Raw genomic sequence first — 22,318 nt, forward strand, 5'->3', positions numbered from 1 at the left:
TGCTTATATCTGTGTGTTAGTGTGTGTGTTAGTGTGTGTGTGTTTGTCTGCATACGTTCATAACTAATTTGCCTGCCCTTTTGCCATCTACCTCCATTACCTATGCCGTAACACTCAACCGTTATCATTGTCAGTGTCAGTCCATTCATGTAACCAGTGAATGTAGTGTACTGTAGACACATTGATGGTGAAGGTGACCCAGTTATCCCAGTTTATCCCCCATCCCCTCAGGCCCCGCTACTTTCTTCAGGGATTTTAACCTGCATATGGGCTCTTGAAAGAAGAGCAGAAGAGAGAGAGTAGAAGAGAGAGAGAGAGTAGAAGAGAGAGAGAGTAGAAGAGAGAGAGAGAGAGAGAGAGAGAGAGAGAGAGAGAGAGAGAGAGAGAGAGAGAGAGAGAGAGAGAGAGAGAGAGAGAGAGAGAGAGAGAGAGAGAGAGAGAGAGAGAGAGAGAGAGAGAGAGAGAGAGAAAGAAAGAAAGAAAGAAAGAAAGAAAGAAAGAAAGAAAGAAAGAAAGAAAGAAAGAAAGAAAGAAAGAAAGAAAGAAAGAAAGAAAGAAAGAAAGAAAGAAAGATTACCATTTCAGAAATAAATAGTGTCAGGTGATTGTTTGCCTCCTGCATATCTTTCCATCTCTCTCAGTCAACCTGACATGACACTGACGTTGTATAGAGTTGGAACATGTTGTGTTCCCTAAAAGCCTGTGATTTCAGAGAACTGCTCAGTGTCCAATACAATCTAGATAATGCCACGGAACACTTAGACCACAGCACAATAGAACACCTCATTTAGAATGACAGGCTAGGAGCGGAATCAGAGCCATAATTATTGGTAATCCGTAAAAGAGCTAGGCAGTCATGTATTCCTATCCACTTCCTTTGCTGGTAGAAGTGTGAATATCAAACTCATTAGTGGACTCATCTGTGGCTGTGTTTTTAAAGTGGATTTAAAATGGCACAACTTATCACATTGTAAACAGGTTATTTCTCATCGGCTAACTTCCTGTCATTTACTCATCCCCATTCAGGATTACAGTCATGTTTTCCTTTTGAGAGAGTACGTTTAATTGAATTGGTGCAGTGATTGCAGTTATTCGGCAAGTTAGATTAATTTCCAATTGCTATCGGTTGCTATGGTAACAGGGCACAGGGAAGAGTGGCTGCAGTAGAGAGAGAGAGAGAGAGAGAGAGAGAGGTGCAGGAGAACGGTGATAAAGTCCTCATCATCACTCTGTTCCCAGACCCAAACACAAGGACACGTTTTACACTAATAGAACACGCACCACAACATATTGGAATAATACGGATCCAAAAGAAACACATTTTCAAGTTTCAAGTTTTATTAGTCATAGGATACACATACAGCGTCCAACTAAATGTTTACTTGCAGGTTCCTTCTCGACAATGCAACAACAATAAGAGATAATAAAAGATAAAAATACAAACATAAAGTAAATGGCTCAGTAGGATAGAATGAACATTTTAGCATAAGTATAATACAGGAAGCCACTATTTATAGTCCAATATTTACAGTGTATGTCCTTGATGGGTAGGAGTACGGTCCCACAGATATACTGGGCCGTCTTCACCACCCATTGGAGGGCCTTGCGGTCGTAGATGGAGCATTTCCCATACTAGGCCGTGATGCAACAGGTCAGGACGCTCTCGATGGTGCAATGGTAGTATTCTGGAAAGGACCCTCGTGTGGCATGTTGAATTTCTAAAGTTGCCTTAGGAAGTAGAGGCACTGTTGCACACTCTTGGCAAGAGTGATGGTGTTGTTGGTTCATATCACGTCATCGGTGATGTGGACGCTGAGGAACTTAAAACTGCTGACTCTCTACTGCAGTCCTGTTGATGTGAATTGGGGTATGTTCCCTCCTCTGACTCCTGAAGTAAAAAATCAACTCCTTTGTTTTGCTGAAGTTGAGGGAGAGGTTGTTGTCCTGGCACCAGTTCCCTTGCCTCCTCCCTGTAGACTGACTCATCGTTGTTGGTTATCAGGCCTGGCGTCGTCAGCAAACTTGATGATGCAGATGGTGTCGTTCGAACCTCACAGTTGTAGGTTGACAGGGAGTACAGTAGAGAGCTGATGATACACTCCTGGGGGGGGGGGGGGGCCCTGCGCTAAGACTCAGTGTGGCGGAGGTGTTGTTGCGAATCCTCACAGCCTATGGTCTGCCCGTCAGGAAGACCAGGATCCAGTTGCAGAGGGTGGTGTCCAAACCCAGGGCTCCTGAGCTTGGTGTCGAGCTTGGAGAGAACAATGCTAAACTGTAGTCAATGAACCGCATTTGCACTTACTGTAGGTGTTCCTCTTGTCCAGATGTGTTACGGCCGTGGATCTGTTGGAGTGATGACCGGGGTGAGTGCAAAGGGGCGATAGTCATTTGGGCATGTCACTTCGTTTTTCTTGGGCACTGGGACAATGGTGGTCTACTTGAAGCAGGTGGGGACTACAGCCTGGGACAGGGACAGGTTGAAGATATCCGAAAAGACGCCCACCACCTGGTCAGCACATTCCGAGGACACGGCCAGGGATGCCATCTGGGCCAGCGTCTTTGTGAGTATTCACTCTTTTGAGAGTTTTCCTCACATCAGCTTCGGAGAATGAAAGCACCTGGTCATCCGGAGCAGCAAGAGTTGTCCTCGATAGCACAGTAGCAGAAAGTAATTACCTTCTCACATTCTTCAGTAATTGTGTAGCTCACGACCTGATAAGAAAGTGCAGGTCTATATTTATTGTGTATAAAAAATGCTGTGGGCCTTGATATGGACTATTCTGTATTTCTCATGCATTAGAATGACCTAGTCCTCCACTGTAGTTCAAGTGGTATGTACTGAATCTACCAGGGGATCCATTAAAATGCTGTTTCTCTATTCTGCATTTGAAATGCTAATGCAATGAGTATTGATTTTGGTTAGGGGGTCCTAATAAAGGCATGATCACCTGCAAATCTAAAGTGGTATTTATCAGACTGAAGAGTTGGATGAAAAAAAGACTCCCGTTCACATGTTTTGGTCTTGACAATCCTTTTCAAGATGAGAGTCAGCGGCCTATGTGGTTCTACTCTTGATATATCACAAACGCTATCTACAATTTAACTATGTATTTATTTTGACAATGAATGCAGTTGGCCCTCAAGAGAGTCATTGAGCCAGTCAGGTGATGAACACATTCAGTTAACCTCCTGATTTGGGTAATGCTGTGGGAGTGATGTGAATATAACATTTCACTGTCGCTCTCATTAGATCTACTGAATCCCACAGTTGGTTACCGTAGAAGCCATGTCACTTCATTATTCTCTCTCTCTCTCTCTCTCTCTCCTCTCTCTCTCTCTCTCTCTCTCTCTCTCTCTCTCTCTCTCTCTCTCTCTCTCTCACCCCATTTAAAAGCGGGTTCAATTAAAGCAGGCTCAGACTTCAAAGGAATCAACAACAAAAACGGTGCCCCTTTTTCACATAGATAACCGATCACCTGCTGTGACATACAGTAGCCAATAGTGGTCTATATATTCTCCTAGACCTATCGTCGATAGCCAATAGTGCTGTGCGATATAGTCTTCCCTTGGCCCAGATCTGGAGTGGGATTTCAAAGATCAATAACTGGCCTTATGAGGCTGCTTCATCATTTGAGTTGTGTGTTTTTGTGTGTGAGTCAGTGCGTGCGTGTGTGCATGTGTGTGTACGTGTGTGTGATTCATCATCAGCATACTTCAGTGTCAATGTGACTACCTGTGACAATCTGGTGTCACTCAAATTGCTTTCGCTCTGTTGTGTTACAGAGTTTACAATGTGTGTGTGTGTACATGGCTATATGTGTGTATCAAAAAACGGTCATTTTATCACCTTAGCAACAAACCAAGGTTCCTATCGACGTTCCATACTGTCTCACCTATCATAGTTTCTGTATTGAGCTACGTTCTGAGAAAAATCATAGGAGAGGGGGAGAGAGGAATGAGGGGAGGACATGACAGGGGGATGGAGGAAGAGTGAGGTGGGTCGATATGATTGAAACAGCATAGATATTGAGCTGTTATGTCTCTCTGTTCCCCTCTTTCTCATTCCCTCTCTTTCTTATCGTATCCCTCCATCCACCCTTCCATCACATTCTCATTAAAATTCTTCAAGATATTTTCTACCTCAAGCTTTGAGCCCCCTCTCCTTTCCCCCACTCTCATTTCCTTTCATGTCTTCTCCTTTCGTCTCCTCTTCTGTACTTTCCTTTCATTTCCTTTTCAGTTTTCTCCCCTCTTCCTCCATCATCCCTCCTTATATCCCTCAATTAGTTTCTCAGACAAAGAGAACTTGTTCTTTCCATAGCACTGAATATATCTCCCGTCGTGGTACAAGTGTGAAACAGCAGAAGGTGAGGACTGTGTTTAGAGAGTTGGAGGGGAGTTGTAGCCCCGTACAGGGTCGGGTTCAGCTCCATTACAATTACAATTCTAATGGGAAAAATCTTGAATGAAAATACATGTTGCTACAATTTTCCCTTAATAAAGAATTTCATAAAGAATTGACTGAGTTCAAATGAAACCGCTCCCAACCCGGAATGCATGCACTATACTGTAGCTCAGTGTGTGTTTATATAGGATAGGCCATAGCCTCTGAGGAATCAACGAAAAACAATGACATTTAAACGTCTGGGTGTGTAGAGAGTGTCAGACAATCTTTCTCATTATTTATGCGTGGCAGTAAGTCAGCCCTGCTGTTATTTCACTGTGTTGGTTTTATAGAGAGCAATGTGTTGATTGATGCATGGGCTTGTGGATGCCCACATTTGACTGTTTCACCCCTGCGCTGTGGGGTTTGGGTGGGGGTGGGGAGGCGATTGTGTGTGTGTGTGTGTGTGTGTGTGTGTGTGTGTGTGTGTGTGTGTGTGTGTGTGTGTGTGTGTGTGTGTGTGTGTGTGTGTGTGTGTGTGTGTGTGCGCGTGTGTATGTGTGTGTGTGCTCGCATCTGTTGCATATGTGTGTGTTTGAGGGAGAGAGGGTGAAAGAGAGGTTCGGCTGTATGACCCTCTGATGGCCTTTTATTGTTTTGTTAAGACCTAAATCTGTTTCCTCCCTCGGTCTACCCACAATTCACTGCCTTCTTGACCCCTGGTCGGGAGGTCACTGTGGTTCAGGAAGGCACCAGTTGAAATGTGTCAGAGAGATGGAAGATTGTTCTACTCACACGCTGTGCTTACAGTATGCACTGACTGTAAATCACCCTAGACAGGAGACTTTACTGCAGCTGAATGAATGACTAGGATTGTTGTGCGTTACCAGTCACTGGGCTCTATTAAGTGCATGGCGATTGTTCAGCTTGTGTGTGGCTTCCCTCAGCTAGTCTGTTGTTCTCCAGCTGCCCTCAGTCTTCTCTGTTATATAGGATGTTATGGTGTATGCCCCCTGTAGGGTTCCCTGTATGGCTTCAGTCTCTATGTATGACTCTCGGGTGGTATATGGCTTAGGTCGTCACGTTCAGCTGGGAGTGCTCAACAATGGATTGCCATTCTACACAATAGAGGGAACATTACACCTCATTTGACACAATGGTCACTCTGCTAAAGCCAGATTGGTGGCAGCATGTGTGTGGTGTGTGTGTGTGTGTGTGTGTGTGTGTGTGTGTGTGTGTGTGTGTGTGTGTGTGTGTGTGTGTGTGTGTGTGTGTGTGTGTGTGTGTGTGTGTGTGTGTGTGTGATAGAGTGTGTCCTGCCCCAGCCCTCTCTCACGCCTACACTGCTCTGTGGACCATACTTTATGTCTCAACTGTTTAATTGCTGTGTGTGTGTGTGTGTGTGTGTGTGTGTGTGTGTGTGTGTGTGTGTGTGTGTGTGTGTGTGTGTGTGTGTGTGTGTGTGTGTGTGTGTTATAGAGTGTTATAGAGTGTGTGTTCTTGCAATCTGTTGCAATCAGAATCTGTACGAGACTATAACATTTCTGGTGTGATTTGTACCTGTAGGACTGGTCACTGATTATTTTCTTCTCCCTTCTCTCTTTCTTTCCGTGTCTAGTGCCCGTGCTGTGCTGCCATGACGACCATGGCCCCTCCCCTCATGTTTCTCCTCCTGCTCCTTCAATTGGCTCACAGCTCTTTCCCAGAGGAGCCTGGTCCTCTAAGCTATGCTCCCTTAGAGGGTATGTGTCATTCTCCGTGCATGCGCATTTGTGCGCGTCCATGCGCGTGCCTGCATGTTTGTTCATTTGTCAGCTTGTGCGCTGACATTTGCGCATAAGTGTGTGATTGTGCGCTTGCTTGCATACTTGAGTGTGTGTTTATGTATGTATGGTATCAGTAGCATTGATGAATGGCCCTCTGGTGAATCTCAGTATTCCATCAGGACAGAAAGGTTAGAGGTCACAGCCTTGGTCTGGAGCTGTTTTCACACAAAACAAGCGTGTCACAGGGATGGATAGCAGCACTGAAAAATGTGTTTCTCCTTGAGCGTGCAAGAATGAAAGATTTAATGCTCTCCTCTCCTCGCCTCTTTGATTTAATATTATGGCGCTGCGATCTGAGGTCATTGCTTTGTCGTTGTTTTTATTGCATTTCTGATTGAGCATCAACCTAGTTCAAGGGGAGAGGAGTGAGAGAGATGGAAAGGTAGATGGAGAGGGAGAGGGAGCTGAAGAAAGAGGGAGCAAGAGAGAGAAGAGAGAGAGGGATGGAGATTGAAGAGAGGCAGAGAAAAAGGAGATAGATAGGCAGATGTGGAAAGGGAGAGAGGGCAAGGAGGTGGAGATAAATAGATGGATGGATGGATGTGTATTATTATGTGGCTCTCTGCAGTCAAGGACAATGAGACAGAGGTCCCACTCAATCTCCTGAAGAGGAGTCCCTATGGAAATGACACTGTGTCCTCTCCACCCTCCCCGCAGTGTGTCCTGTTCTTCCATGCTGTATCTAACTGGGTCTATCCCCCCTCTCTCTCTTCTGTCTCCCTCCCTTATGTTTCTCCCTCTGCTACTAGCTTCCTCTAACCCCCCTTTTTCTCATTCTCTCACTGTGTCCTCCTCACTGTCTTCTTCAACCCTTTACGTCTTTCTCCATCCCCTGGAATATAAGAGTACAATAAACCACATCTCTCTCTCTCTCTCTCTCTCTCTCTCTCTCTCTCTCTCTCTCAGTGGTGAGGAGGTACCCTGTGTTTGTGGGTAGAGCTCATCGTTCCTCACAGAGACAGGAGCTGCACATTCACACAGTGCTCCAGGTCAACCGCACACTCTACATAGGAGCCAGGTAACCAACAACATCAACCATCACCTCTGAGCCATGATCCATACCACACCCCTAACAATCCTCACTTTTATCTTTCAGCAGTTATGTCGACCGGTTTATGATAAGGTCACTGTAAAACCATTTTGATCCACTCTGCTTTCCCCCCCTGTTTCTCTCCCCTCCTGATGTATATTCCAGAGATGATCTATATAGAGTGGAGCTGGACAATATGTCAGGGGACGAAATATTCTACAGCAAGGTGAGAGACACACACACACACACAAAACACACACACGCTAACTGTGTGACCGCACTGGTATCACATACACCTGATTAAATCATACCCCAGTGTGATAACCCTCCGGTCATGTCATTTTGTGTTCTTCTGCTAGAAGCGGACGTGGGAATCCAATAAGAATGACATTCGAGTCTGCAGGATGAAGGGAAAACACGAGGTTAGTTCCCATCCCTGTGTCAGCCGACATGTGTCAGCCTACACACACCCAACACTGTCACACACACACACACACCTTTAGAAATCATATACGCCGACAGATATCTACACACTTCTGCCCACCCACAAACACATAAGAGAACTTTATATGTCCGACTCAATCATTAGCCATGACATACACGCTCTCACCCATGCACACTCACAGGGAAATGTTCTCTACAATACACACCTGCATCGCTGCCAACACACAGAGAAACTCTATCCCCACTATACACACCTGTAACCCTCTCTAGCCCAGAGTGAAGCATGTGTCAGTCAGAAACTTCCATTCAGGGAAACTCTCTCTAGGCTACTCTTTCCTGTGTGAGGGAGCTATTGGTTATCTGTTCTAATATCACCAATAACATGTTTTTCCAGTGAGAATGTGATACCGGCAATTGATCTGAGTAATATGTAGTGTCCGAAAATGCGCTTTGGTGACGAAATTTCACTTCCTTATGTTATAATAAAAAGCATGAGCTGGAGCACACCCTGATAGGGCTCCTGAGTGGCGCAACGGTCTAAGGCACTGTGTCTCAGTGAGAGAGGCGTCATTACAAACCCTGGTTCAATTCCAGGCTGTGTCACAACCGGCTGTGATTGGGTGGCGCACAATTGGCCCAGCGTTGTCCGGGTTAGGGTAGGCCGTCATTGTAAATGTGTTCTTAACTGACTTGCCTAGTTAAATATATATATATATACAGTGCCTTGTGAAAGTATTCGGCCCCCTTGAACTTTTTGACCTTTTGTCACATTTCAGGCTTCAAACATAAAGATATAAAACTATAATTTTTTGTGAAGAATCAACAACAAGTGGGACACAATCATGAAGTGGAACGAAATTTATTGGATATTTCAATCTTTTTTAACTAATAAATAACGGAATAATTGGGCGTGCAAAATTATTCAGCCCCCTTAAGTTAATACTTTGTAGCGCCACCTTTTGCTGCGATTACAGCTGTAAGTCGCTTGGGGTATGTCTCTATCAGTTTTGCACATCGAGAGACTGAAATTTTTGCCCATTCCTCCTTGCAAAACAGCTCGAGCTCAGTGAGGTTGGATGGAGAGCGTTTGTGAACAGCAGTTTTCAGTTCTTTCCACAGATTCTCGATTGGATTCAGGTCTGGACTTTGACTTGGCCATTCTACACCTGGATATGTTTATTTGTGAACCATTCCATTGTAGATTTTGCTTTATGTTTTGGATCATTGTCTTGTTGGAAGACAAATCTCCATCCCAGTCTCAGGTCTTTTGCAGACTCCATCAGGTTTTCTTCCAGAATGGTCCTGTATTTGGCTCCATCCATCTTCCCATCAATTTTAACCATCTTCCCTGCCCCTGCTGAAGAAAAGCAGGCCTTAACCATGATGCTGCCACCACCATGTTTGACAGTGGGGATGGTGTGTTCAGGGTGATGAGCTGTGTTGCTTTTATGCCAAACATAACGTTTTGCATTGTTGCCAAAAAGTTCGATTTTGGTTTCATCTGACCAGAGCACCTTCTTCCACGTTTGGTGTGTCTCCCAGGTGGCTAGTGGCAAACTTTAAACAACACTTTTTATGGATATCTTTAAGAAATGGCTTTCTTCTTGCCGCTCTTCCATAAAGGCCAGATTTGTGCAGTATACGACTGATTGTTGTCCTATGGACAGAGTCTCCCACCTCAGCTGTAGATCTCTGCAGTTCATCCAGAGTGATCATGGGCCTCTTGGCTGCATCTCTGATCAGTCTTCTCCTTGTATGAGCTGAAAGTTTAGAGGGACGGCCGGGTCTTCGTAGATTTGCAGTGGTCTGATACTCCTTCCATTTCAATATTATCGCTTGCACAGTGCTCCTTGGGATGTTTAAAGCTTGGGAAATCTTTTTGTATCCAAATCCGGCTTTAAACTTCTCCACAACAGTATCTCGGACCTGCCTGGTGTGTTCCTTGTTCTTCATGATGCTCTCTGCGCTTTAAACGGACCTCTGAGACTATCACAGAGCAGGTGCATTTATACGAAGACTTGATTACACACAGGTGGATTCTATTTATCATCATTAGTCATTTAGGTCAACATTGGATCATTCAGAGATCCTCACTGAACTTCTGGAGAGAGTTTGCTGCACTGAAAGTAAAGGGGCTGAATAATTTTGCACGGCCAATTTTTCAGTTTTTTATTTGTTAAAAAAGTTTGAAATATCCAATAAATTTCGTTCCACTTCATAATTGTGTCCCACTTGTTGTTGATTCTTCACAAAAAATGACAGTTTTATATCTTTATGTTTGAAGCCTGAAATGTGGCAAAAAGTCGAAAAGTTCAAGGGGGCCGAATACTTTCGCAAGGCACTGTATATATATATTTAAATACAATTATTTTGTGTAGAAAGGCTGTAAGCTGTGAACTGTAAGCTACAAAACTAAATAAAGAGTGGGCGACTCTTATTTATTTTTATAACTTCCTGTCACGATTGTCGTTGGTAATGGAGGACCAAAACGCAGCAGGTATGTGTAAGCTCATCTTGACGTTTATTAACTTCCAAAATGAACACCAAAATAACAACACAAGCGAACGAACAAACAACAAACAGTCTGGCAAGGCACAAGGCTAAACACAGAACAATCTCCCACAAATACACAGACAAACACACCCAACTAATATAGGACTTCCAATCAAAGGCAACACCACACAGCTGCCTTCAATTGGAAGTCCACCCCAATTAACTCAACATAGAAATAGATCAACCAGACTACACATAGAAATACATCAACATAGACCATAACTCAAAACCCGGAAATAATAAATCAAACGCCCTCCTAACTAACACACCACCCGGAACCACATAAAACAAATACCCTCTGCCACGTCCTGACCAAACTAAAATGACAATTAACCCTTATACTGGCCAGGACGTGACACTTCCTTATGTTATAAAATACAATTTACCAAGACAAATATGTTTATTCATGTTCTGAATCGTTCAGTGGGGTCTTTCTCTAACATATCATTAGCATTATATCCAAAAAGTCAGATTTCATAACCTAATACATCCGAAAATAAGCACTGAGCTCTGACGTAGTGGTGCAGGTTTCTCGTGACAACTTTTGAGGATTTTACATTTTGGTGTCTTCGTCTTCAAAGTTGTTTACGTGGGTCGCAAAAATCTAAATTAGCACGGCACGAGCTGAATTTAAAATAAAATGCTTTGAAAAGAAATAGCTTAGTATACGCTCAGTGCGCCGTTGACATTTCACAGAGATACACTTGTTTTTGTGAGAAATCTTTGAAAAAGAACAGGAATTTTCTAATTAATATGAAAAGCGTATATTAAAATACGTCTCAAAAACAATATCCATCTTACCTCTATATTGTTTTATGTCCCGCGGAGTCGAAAAGAAAGATGTTTAACAGGAAAGTGAGCCTGTCAGGTAGCCAGTAGCCTAAATTCTTGCACTGAATCCAGCCTAGCTGACGCGATGCAATTTTCCAGATTTTCTACCACTTTTTTTTCTATGGTCTCCATTGATTAAGTCACCCTAATTCTGGCCGTCCTACAAAGGTAAAAACTCTTAAGAACCTTTGAAAGGATTATGATGGGGACATGATGTTTGAGCCATTGGTTTTCTTAGAGGAGTGTCTACACAATTAATGTTTTTTTTTTTACCCATTGGTCAAAATATGCGTTTTTGATTGGGCACTCTATGAGTACTATGGGGTGATATGACCAAAGTGAATAATGAAGGCAAAAAGAGACCTAAGAGATAAAGGAAAGAGGGTATAGTGAGAGAAAGACTTGACTTGTATCTGTCTTTTTAGCAGAGAAGGGGAGAGAGAAAGAGAGAATGGGGGAAGGAGAACATCAGGACAGGAGGGAGGGAGGGAGTAACCACTGGAGATAAATGGAGGGGGTAGAAGACACAGTCACAGATCAAATGAGAGAGATAGAGAGAGACAGTGGAGGTAAAGAGAGCATGGGAGATAGAAAGAGGTGGTATGACATTAAGGCAGACAGATGAAAGGAGAGAAAGGGAGAGAAAGAAGCAGAGAGAGTAAATACATCAAAGGTGTGAGAGGCCGTCAGGCCGAGCGAGGGTAGGAGGAAGGAGAGTGAGGCGGAGCTGAAAGTGAGAAAGAGCAAAAGTGTATGGCAGAAAGAATGAGTAAGAGAGAGAAGAAAAACTAGAACATGTAGAGGTACTTCTAGCTGACATGAACCCAAGGGGAGCTCATAAAGAGTGAACGTTGTGGTGAGCTCAGGCTAAAGCTCAGGGATACATCTGAACGGTGTGATGTATGTTAAGGGTGTAAAAGAGACTTAGGTTCGGTGTAATTTCCCTAAGGCTTACTTACGTTAGTGGTTGTTTTCACCTAAGCCATCCCACAGTTCAGCCTAGCTCATCATATTCCAGCCATGACACATGTAGTGTGTAAAGTAAACCAGACCTGTTCTGTACACTAAGAAGTGATTTATGCACTACTTTTGTCATGTGCATATAACATTAAACTAATTTATCTGCCTAACCAGTTGAGGGATGGGTTTGAAATACGCACACACACACACACACTTGCTCCTTTCCACCTGCCACAGCAGACACTGCCAGTACTCAATTACAATAGCTACTGTGGGTCTCTCTACCTGGAACACTCTCTACTCTGGAACACATGCATCTACAGTGTATTGGCAAAAACCTCCATACTGATCAACAACTTCAAACATGGACTCTGACCTGTCCAATGAGTCAAACTGATTAAGAATCCCACAGTACCAAAACACACACACAGTCACACACACACACACGTGCGGTGCAGTAATTAGAATCCATAGAGCAGCTTTAATTGTTACAGTCTGTGTGCTCATCCCTCCTCTGCCTCTCTCCATCGCTTTCTCTGTGTTGTCTGCTGCTGTCTCTCTTGTCTTCCCTCTTCCCTTGCTGTCTCTTAGTCTTCTATGATGCGGTCTCTTTTGTCTACCCTCCTTTCTCGTCCTGTCCTGGTTGTAAAAAGTGTAAAAGGAAGCTATTGTTTTAATAGTCATTTCACAGGCTTTTTCACCTCACCTGCAAATTCTTTGTAAACCATGTTTTACCTTTTCACTGCCTGTTATAATTTGTGCAAATAAATACAATGAATTAGAATCTATAGAACAACTTGAAGTCATACAGTCTAATGTGTGCTCAACCCTCCTCTGTTCTCTCTCTCCATCTGCCCTCGGTCACTTTCATCTGTCACTTTCTCTGTGTCTTGTTAGTTGCTGTCTGTGTCTTGTCTCAGATTCTTGTTTGTTACTGTCTCCTTTGTCTAATCTCTTTTGTTATGGCCTGTTCTGTTCTTCTGGTGTCTCTCTCCATCATCTACTCTTCTGTTGCTGTCTTTGTGTCTTGTCTGGTGTCTCTCGCCATCATCTACTCGCCTGTTGCTGTCTCTGTGTCTTGTCTGTTGTCTCTATCCATCATCTACTCTTCTATTGCTGTCTCTGTGTCTTGTCTGTTGTCTCTATCCATCATCTACTCTTCTGTTGCTGTCTCTGTGTCTTGTCTGTTGTCTCTATCCATCATCTACTCTTCTGTTGCTGTCTCTGTGTCTTGTCTGGTGTCCCTCGCCATCATCTACTCTTCTGTTGCTGTCTCTGTGTCTTGTCTGGTGTCCCTCGACATCATCTACTCTTCTGTTGCTGTCTCTGTGTCTTGTCTGTTGTCCCTCGCCATCATCTACTCTTCTGTTGCTGTCTCTGTGTCTTGTCTGGTGTCTCTATCCATCATCTAGTCTTCTGTTGCTGTCTCTGTGTCTTGTCTGGTGTCTCTATCCATCATCTAGTCTTATGTTGCTGTCTCTGTGTCTTGTCTGGTGTCTCTATCCATCATCTACTCTTCTGTTGCTGTCTCTGTGTCTTGTCTGTTGTCTCTATCCATCATCTACTCTTCTGTTGCTGTCTCTGTGTCTTGTCTGGTGTCCCTCGCCATCATCTACTCTTCTGTTGCTGTCTCTGTGTCTTGTCTGGTGTCCCTCGACATCATCTACTCTTCTGTTGCTGTCTCTGTGTCTTGTCTGGTGTCCCTCGCCATCATCTACTCTTCTGTTGCTGTCTCTGTGTCTTGTCTGGTGTCTCTATCCATCATCTAGTCTTCTGTTGCTGTCTCTGTGTCTTGTCTGGTGTCTCTATCCATCATCTAGTCTTATGTTGCTGTCTCTGTGTCTTGTCTGGTGTCTCTATCCATCATCTACTCTTCTGTTGCTGTCTCTGTGTCTTGTCTGTTGTCTCTATCCATCATCTACTCTTCTGTTGCTGTCCCTGTGTCTTGTCTGGTGTCTCGCTCTATCATCTACTCTTCTGTTGCTGTCTCTGTGTCTTGTCTGTGTGTCCCTCGCCATCATCTACTCTTCTGTTGCTGTCTCTGTGTCTTGTCTGTTGTCTCTATCCATCATCTACTCTTCTGTTGCTGTCTCTGTGTCTTGTCTGGTGTCCCTCGCCATCATCTACTCTTCTGTTGCTGTCTCTGTGTCTTGTCTGGTGTCCCTCGCAATCATCTACTCTTCTGTTGCTGTCTCTGTGTCTTGTGTCCCTCGCCATCATCTACTCTTCTGTTGCTGTCTCTGTGTCTTGTCTGGTGTCTCGCTCTATCATCTACTCTTCTGTTGCTGTCTCTGTGTCTTGTCTGGTGTGTCTCTTTAGTTTTGCAATCCAAAACGGTCAAGGGGATACTGGGTTACCGTAACTTGTTTTGGGCCTGTGTCATCCTCTTCCCTTCCTGTTGCCCCTGGCTGCTGCTGTTCTAAGGGCTCCACTGGTATGATGTTCTCATCTGTCGTCCTCCTTGGCTCATCTCCAAGGTAGCGAAGTAGATGTGCAACATATCATAAGTTAGTTTTAAAGTAACTGTATACTGACATGACCAGTGCTGTAAAGTACTTAAGTAAAAATACTTTAAAGTACTACTTTAGTCGTTTTTTGGGGTATCTGTACTTTACTATTTATATTTTAGACTTTTTCGTCACTACATTCCTAAAGAAGGAATGTACTTTTTACTCCATACATTTTACTCCACACATCTTCCTGACGGCCAAAAGTACTCATTACATTTTGATTGCTTAGCAGGACAGGAAAATTCCTGGTCATCCCTGCTGAATCTGATCTGGTGGACTCACTAAACACAAATGCTTTGTTTTTACAGTGCCTTCGGAAAGTAATCAGACCCCTTGACTTTTTCCATATTTTGTTACGCTACAGCCTTATCCTCTCTAGGGTAGGTGGCACCAAATCGTCCCACCTACGTACCAGCCAGTGGAATCCTGTGGCGCATTATTCAAATACCTTAGAAATGCTATTACTTCAATTTCTCAAACATATGACTATTTTACACCATTTTAAAGACAAGACTCTCGTTAATCTAACCACACTGTCCGATTTCAAAAAGGCTTTACAACGAAAGCAAAACATTAGATTATGTCAGCAGAGTACCCAGCCAGAAATAATCAGACACCCATTTTTCAAGCTAGCATATAATGTCACATAAACCCAAACCACAGCTAAATGTAGCACTAACCTTTGATGATCTTCATCAGATGACAACCCTAGGACATTATGTTATACAATACATGCATGTTTTGTTCAATCAAGTTCATATTTATATCAAAAACCAGCTTTTTACATTAGCATGTGACTAGCATGTGACTAGCATTCCCACCGAACACTGCCGGTGAATTTACTAAATTACTCACGATAAACGTTCACAAAAAGCAAAACAATTATTTTAAGAATTATAGATACAGAACTCCTTTATGCACTAGATATGTCGGATTTTAAAATAGCTTTTCGGTGAAAGCACATATTCTCAGTAGATAGCCCGGCATCACGGTGCTAGCTATTTAGACACCCAGCAAGTTTAGCACTCACCAAAGTCAGATTTACTATAGGAAAAATGTTATTACCTTTGCTGTCTTCGTCAGAATGCACTCCCAGGACTTCTACTTCAATAACAATTGTTGGTTTGGTCCCAAATAATCCATCGTTATATCCAAATAGCGGCGTTTTGTTCGTGCGTTCAAGACACTATCCGAAAGGGTAAATAAGGGTGACGAGCATGGCGCAATTCGTGACAAAAAAATTCTAAATATTCCATTACCGTACTTCGAAGCATGTCAACCGCTGTTTAAAATGAATTTTTATGCCATTTTTCTCATAAAAAAGCGATATAATTTCCGACCGGGAATCTGCGTTTAGGTAAACAGACGAAAGAAAATAAAGCATGGGGTCGACTCGGGCACGCGCCTAAGCCCATAGTACTCTGATCGGCCACTTGCCAAAAGCGATAATGTGTTTCAGCCAGAGGCTGCCTCGATATCGTTCAGCTTTTTCCCGGGCTCTGAGAGCCTATGGGAGCCGTAGGAAGTGTCACGTTATAGCAAAGATCCTCAGTCTTCAATAAAAAGAGCCAAGATGAAACACAACTTGTCAGACAGCCCACTTCCTGCATGGAATCTTCTCAGGTTTTGGCCTGCCATATGAGTTCTGTTATACTCACAGACACCATTCAAACAGTTTTAGAAACTTTAGGGTGTTTTCTATCCATAGCCAATAATTATATGCATATTCTAGTTACTGGGCAGGAGTAGTAACCAGATTAAATCGGGTACGTTTTTTATCCGGCCGTGTAAATACTGCCCCCTAGCCCTAACAGGTTATACTAAAATTGACTAAATTAAAAAAATCTTCAGCAATCTACACCTAATAATAATAAGGACAAATCGAAAACAGGTTTTTAGACATTTTTGCAATTGTATTCAAAATAAAAAAGAGAATAAGTATATTTACATGTATTCAGACCCTTTGCTATGAGACTCTAAATTGAGCTCAGGTGCATCCTGTTTCCATTGATCATCCTTGAGATTTCTACAACTTGATTGGAGTCCACGCCTCCAATCAAGGGGCACACTTCAACACTCAGACGCAGACATCATTTACAATGCCTTCGCAAAGTATTCAACAGCTTTATTCTAAAATGTATTAAATTGTTTTTTTCCTCATAAATCTACTCACAAAAAACCCCAACTGAAATATCATTATTTACATAAGTATTCAGACCCTTTATTCAGTACTTTGTTGAAGCATATTTGACAGTCTCGAGTCTTCTTGGGTATGACGTTACAAGCCTGGCACACCTGTTTTGGGGAGTTTCTCCCATTCTTCTCTGCAGATCCTCTCAAGCTCTGTCAGATTGGATGAGGAGCGTTGCAGCTCAGCTATTTCCAGGTCTCTCAAGGGATGTCCGCTCGGGTTCAAGGCTCTAGCTGGACCACTCAAGGACATTCAGAAACTTGTCTCGAAGCCACTCCTGCGATGTCTTGGCTTAGTGTCGTTGTCCTGTTGTAAGGTGAACATAACAAGTGACATCCTGAGCCAAGGTGGGCCACCAGTGATGCACTGAATAGAAGGGTGATACCTGGATGTCCAGCAACGACAGCTGTGTGCGCCCAGGTCAATAGCTGATCCCTTATCTCCATGGGAATGTAGGTGCGCTCAGGAGGACAGGTGGCAGGTACGGGTTCCCTCTCCAGGGCCTGGCGAATGTCCACATCTATGTTCCAGAGCACGGGGGCTATGACTCGAGAGGGCGGATTATGGAATCATCGAAACGGGACGGGGCGATATGTCAGCGTGAAATCAAACCTGGTGAAGAAAAGGGCCACCTGGCATGTCGCAGGTTCAGTCGCCTAACTGTCTGTATGTATTCCAGGTTCCGATGGTTGATGAGGATCGAAATGGGTTCTGGGTGCACTCCAGCCAGTGTATCTAATGCCAACTTCACCGCCAGGAGCTCCTGATCACGAACATCATAGTTCCTCTCTGCAGGAGACAGTTTTCTTTTAGTAATATGCACATGGATACAATTTCTGTGGATTACCTTGATGTTGGGACAGGACAGCCCCCACACCTATTTCTGAAGCGTCCTCCTTGCCGTAACTTTACTTTCATTAATCTGATGACTGTTATATATATCGAATCGGCTAACTATGTTTAATTGTTACCCGATTCAATGAATCATGTCACAATTAATTCATTAGGAATTTGGGGCACCTCGAGGGCGGTTGTTTAAGGAGTTACCATCTCCCTAATTAAACTCTAAAAGGTCTTTACCTATCACATCCATAAAACAGTCAACGTATTAAATCATAACCTCTTATCACATCATCATTCTGAACAGTCGTAACCTTCTTGGATCTGCAAAAACCCCAGCCTTACTTATGATTCAGTACTACACAAATTTGTTTAATTATTTATTTACTAGCTAACTAAATAATACACAGAATAAATATACACACTTAATACATGGGGAAAACGGTATTAAGGCGGCTTAATAAACAGAAAATGAAGAGGGGGAGAGAGAAAAAGGGACACTTATCATTGATACATTTTAGAACTATTCTCACAGTAATCATATTTTTGCACACGAACCGCCACCCATTTGAAGTAAGAAATCATGAATGTATTTACGTTTGAATGCCTTTGTTCACCATTTATTTCTGTCGAAACAGCCCTCCTTTCAGTGGCACACTTGTATGGCTCTGATTTTCCAAAAGGGGTCTCCCCTTTCCCATCTTCTACTGTTGTTCACTCTGGAAGATGCTCCTCGGAAGATAGGCTAGCCAGCCGTGTTGACGGTTCCCGTTGGTGATGAGTATAGGAGAATATGGTGAGTTGAGAAGAGTAGTATCATGGTTTGAAGAGTTTGCTTTTCTAGATATTTGACAGCTAATCAGCCGTACCAGTGATTGTCCGAGAGGGGAGTTTTCGCTTCTCTCCACCTCGTGTTCATAGTCAGAGTTTTAACCACTTTACATGCGCAGCTGCAGCCTGGCGATGTTCGGGTCTAGTCTGGAAGGTGAGTTTATTTTCTTCACATCGTGTTGAGGTTCAAAGTTTCAACCATTTCAAACGTTTAGCTACCGGCTCCACGCTTTTCTGGTCTAATGTTAATCTTTATATCAATCCTTTTATGCACTCTGGTCAAAGAGGATGGTTCCGTCAGTCTGACACACTCTCTGACCTCACTCAGGGCGTGACTACTTACTATGCACAGTTTATAGGCGTCTCCTAAAATCACATTCACTATCTTAACAAAAATACTTTCATCATTTTTCATATCTCATATACAATGTTAAGGATGGACATTTGACAGATAAAGGGGATATACTTTCCAAGTTACAGTATTTCCTTTTTAACCTTTTTAATGACATCACTAAATAAAAACCAATATGACATTAGTTTTCTATAGATCATCTCTGACCATTCCCCACATTCTTATGTTAGAAATATTGTTCCAGTGTTCACTTTTTGAACGTGTTAAAGTTTTGGCGGGAAAAGCCTGTTAACCCCTGTGCGGCCTCCGTCCCGCATCCAGCGAAAAATCATATCGCCATTAGCATAACAAAATGTAATAATTTTTTTTTCAATTTTTTTTTTCAAATTATATAGTTTTATAGATACACCTCTCCTGAATCAAACCACGTTGTCAGATTTCAAAAAGGCTTTACAGCAAAAGCAAAACATTAGATTATGTTAAAGGAGTATATCATAAAAGTAGCCACATAGCCATTTTCCGACCAACCACATGCATCACAAATAACCAAAAAACAGCTAAATGCAGCACTAACCTTTGACAATCTTCATCAGATGACACACCTAGGACATCATGTTACACAATACATGCATTCTTTTGTTCGATAAAGTTCATATTTATATATAAAAACAGCATTTTACATCGGTGCGTAACGTTGACTAACTATTTTCCCTCAAATGCATCCGATGAAACAGAGCTACAATTTACTAAATTACTATTCGAAAACATTTTTAAAATGTAATATTGTCATTCTAAGATTTATAGATGAATATCTCTTGAAAGCACCTGTAATGCCAGATTTAAAATTAACTTTACTGGGTAATCATACTTTGCGATGAAAGGGGATGCGATACTCTGAAAAATAGGCTAACGTTACAGGTCAGCACCATCTTGGAACAATCGCATATCACATCTAGTCTTGTATACTATTGTCAATAATCCCTTACCTTTGGTTGTCTTCATCAGAAAGCACTTCCAGGAATCCCAGGTCCACAACAAATGTATTTTCGTTCGAAAAAATGACTCCTTTATGTTCCAAGAGCTTGTTCTTGTTAGCGCGTCTGAAGGCTGATCCAAATGCTTCGTCGGCCACGGGACAGCCATTTCGAGAAAAAGCGTTTTTTTCCCCATTTAAGATCGTTCAAACATGTCAAACGTTGTATAACATAAATCTTCAGGGCGTTTTTCAACAAGAGAGCCAATAAGATTCGAGGGGGACGATTGCATTGTGTTTCAAAACGTTTCGAAAGGGGAGGGTAACCAGGGGCGCCGGCGTCATAATGTTGATGGCCCTCTCCGTGTGACCACGTTCCACAGCGTCTCATTCATTCAGTTTTAACAGTAGAAGGCTCAAGCCACTTTGTGAAGACTGCGGACATCTAGTGGAAGCAATAGGAAGTGCTCAATGAACCATTGCTCACGGTGTGATTAATAGGCAATGTGATGAAGTTCAGTTTGCAATTCAGAATTCCACTTCCTGTTTCGATCTGACTCGGGGTTTTGACTGCCATATGAGTTCTGTTATACTCACAGACACCATTCAAACAGTTTTAGAAACTTTAGGGTGTTTTCTATCCACAAGTATTAATTATATGCATATCCTAGCTTCTGAGTTTGAGTAGGAAGCCGTTTAAAATGGGCACGAATTCTTTTCAAAAATCGCTTTAGTGCCCCCTATCGTAGGGTAACGCCAAGAGGTTAACAAAGACATGCCTTTGGTTCATACTGGAGGGGAAGAGTGAGAGTCCTCTTATCCTGTAATTTACAACAGGGTGTGAACTGTCAACCCCCCAGCAGCTCACTCCCCCTCTCTGTGGGTGAGGGAGGGCCTGGTTACTGTCATCCACCGCCAAACTGATCTGACCAATTCTGATCCTCACAGGACAATCATGATAACCTCCACCACAAAGGGCACCGCAGGACCTGGATGTTTAAGAAACGGGGCGGAAGTGAATGCGACCCTTCAGTAGGCGGAAGGCATGTCAGCTGCATAATTCCATCCCAACTTCCGGGAACCACCCTTGAGGAGAGAACTTAGAGGAGAGGCGATCAAGCTACAGTTCTTAATGAATTGATGGTAGAAGTTGGCAAATCCCAAAAAACGTTGTAACCCCTTTATGGTGGTTGGGACTGGCCATGACCTGACAGCATCCACCTTCCTCTCATCCATCATGACACCTTGCGGGCCAATCTGGTAACCCAAAAAGGAGACCTCCTGATGGAATTGGCACTTCTACGCTTTAATGTACAGGTAGTCAGCAGGCGTTCCAGGACTACTCGGACATCAAATCAAATCAAATGTATTTATATAGCCCTTCTTACATCAGCTGATATCTCAAAGTGCTGTACAGAAACCCAGCCTAAAACCCTAAACAGCAAGCAATGCAGGTGTAGAAGCACGGTGGCTAGGAAAAACTCCATAGAAAGGCCAAAACCTAGGAAGAAACCTAGAGAGGAACCAGGCTATGAGGGGTGGCCAGTCCTCTTCTGGCTGTGCCGGGTGGAGATTATAACAGAACATGGCCAAGATGTTCAAATGTTCATAAATGACCAGCATGGTCAAATAATAATAATCACAGAAGTTGTCGAGGGTGCAACAGGTCAGCACCTCAAGAAGAAATGTCAGTTGGCTTTTCATAGCCGATCATTGAGAGTATCTCTACCGCTCCTGCTGTCTCTAGAGAGTTGAAAACAGCAGGTCTGTGACAGGTAGCATGTCCGGTGAACAGGTCAGGGTTCCATAGCCACAGGCAGAACAGTTGAAACTGGAGCAGCAGCACGACCAGGTGGGCTGGGGACAGCAAGGAGTCATCGTGTCAGGTAGTCCTGAGGCATGGTCCTAGGGCTCAGGTCCTCTGAGAGAGAGAAAGAAAGAAAGAGAGAAAGAGAGAATTAGAGAGAGCATACTTAAATTCACACAGGACAACGGATAAGACAGGAGAAATACTCCAGATATAACAGACTGACCCTAGCCCCCGACACATAAACCACTGCAGCATAAATACTGGAGGCTGAGACAGGAGGGGTCAGGAGACACTGTGGCCCCATCCGATGATACCCCCGGACAGGGCCAAATAGGAAGGATATAATCCCACCCACTTTGCCAAAGCACAGCCCCCACACCTCTAGAGGGATATCTTCAACCACCAACTTACCATCCTGAGACAAGGCCGAGTATAGCCCATAAAGATCTCCGCCACGGCACAACCCAAGGGGGGACGCCAACCCAGACAGGAAGACCACGTCAGTGACTCAAACCACTCAAGTGATGCACCTCTCCTAGGGATGGCATGGAAGAACACCAATAAGCCAGTGACTCAGACCCTGTAATAGGGTTAGAGGCAGAGAATCCCAGTGGAGAGAGGGGAACCGGCCAGGCAGAGACAGTAAGGGCGGTTCGTTGCTCTAGATCCTTTCCGTTCACCTTCACACTCCTGGGCCAGACTACAGTCAATCATAGGACCCACTGAAGAGATGAGTCTTCAGTAAAGACTTAAAGGTTGAGATCGAGTCTGCATCTCTCACAT

The 22,318-nt window shown here is 43.4% G+C and overlaps 1 protein-coding gene across 1 annotated transcript in view; it reads left to right on the forward strand.

The window, feature by feature from the left end:
* Positions 1-22,318, forward strand: part of LOC106600027 (semaphorin-6B) — a 70,879-nt gene that overhangs the window by 10,976 nt on the left and 37,585 nt on the right. The window contains exons 2-5 of the mRNA XM_014191361.3: positions 6,003-6,126; positions 7,117-7,228; positions 7,406-7,466; positions 7,600-7,662. Coding sequence (XP_014046836.1) covers positions 6,021-6,126; positions 7,117-7,228; positions 7,406-7,466; positions 7,600-7,662 — 342 coding nt within the window. The 5' untranslated portion in view covers positions 6,003-6,020. The remainder of the gene's footprint in view (positions 1-6,002; positions 6,127-7,116; positions 7,229-7,405; positions 7,467-7,599; positions 7,663-22,318) is intronic.

Source organism: Salmo salar, chromosome 03, assembly GCF_965601325.2.
Source record: "Salmo salar chromosome 03, fSalSal1, whole genome shotgun sequence".
Lineage (NCBI taxonomy): Eukaryota > Metazoa > Chordata > Actinopteri > Salmoniformes > Salmonidae > Salmo > Salmo salar.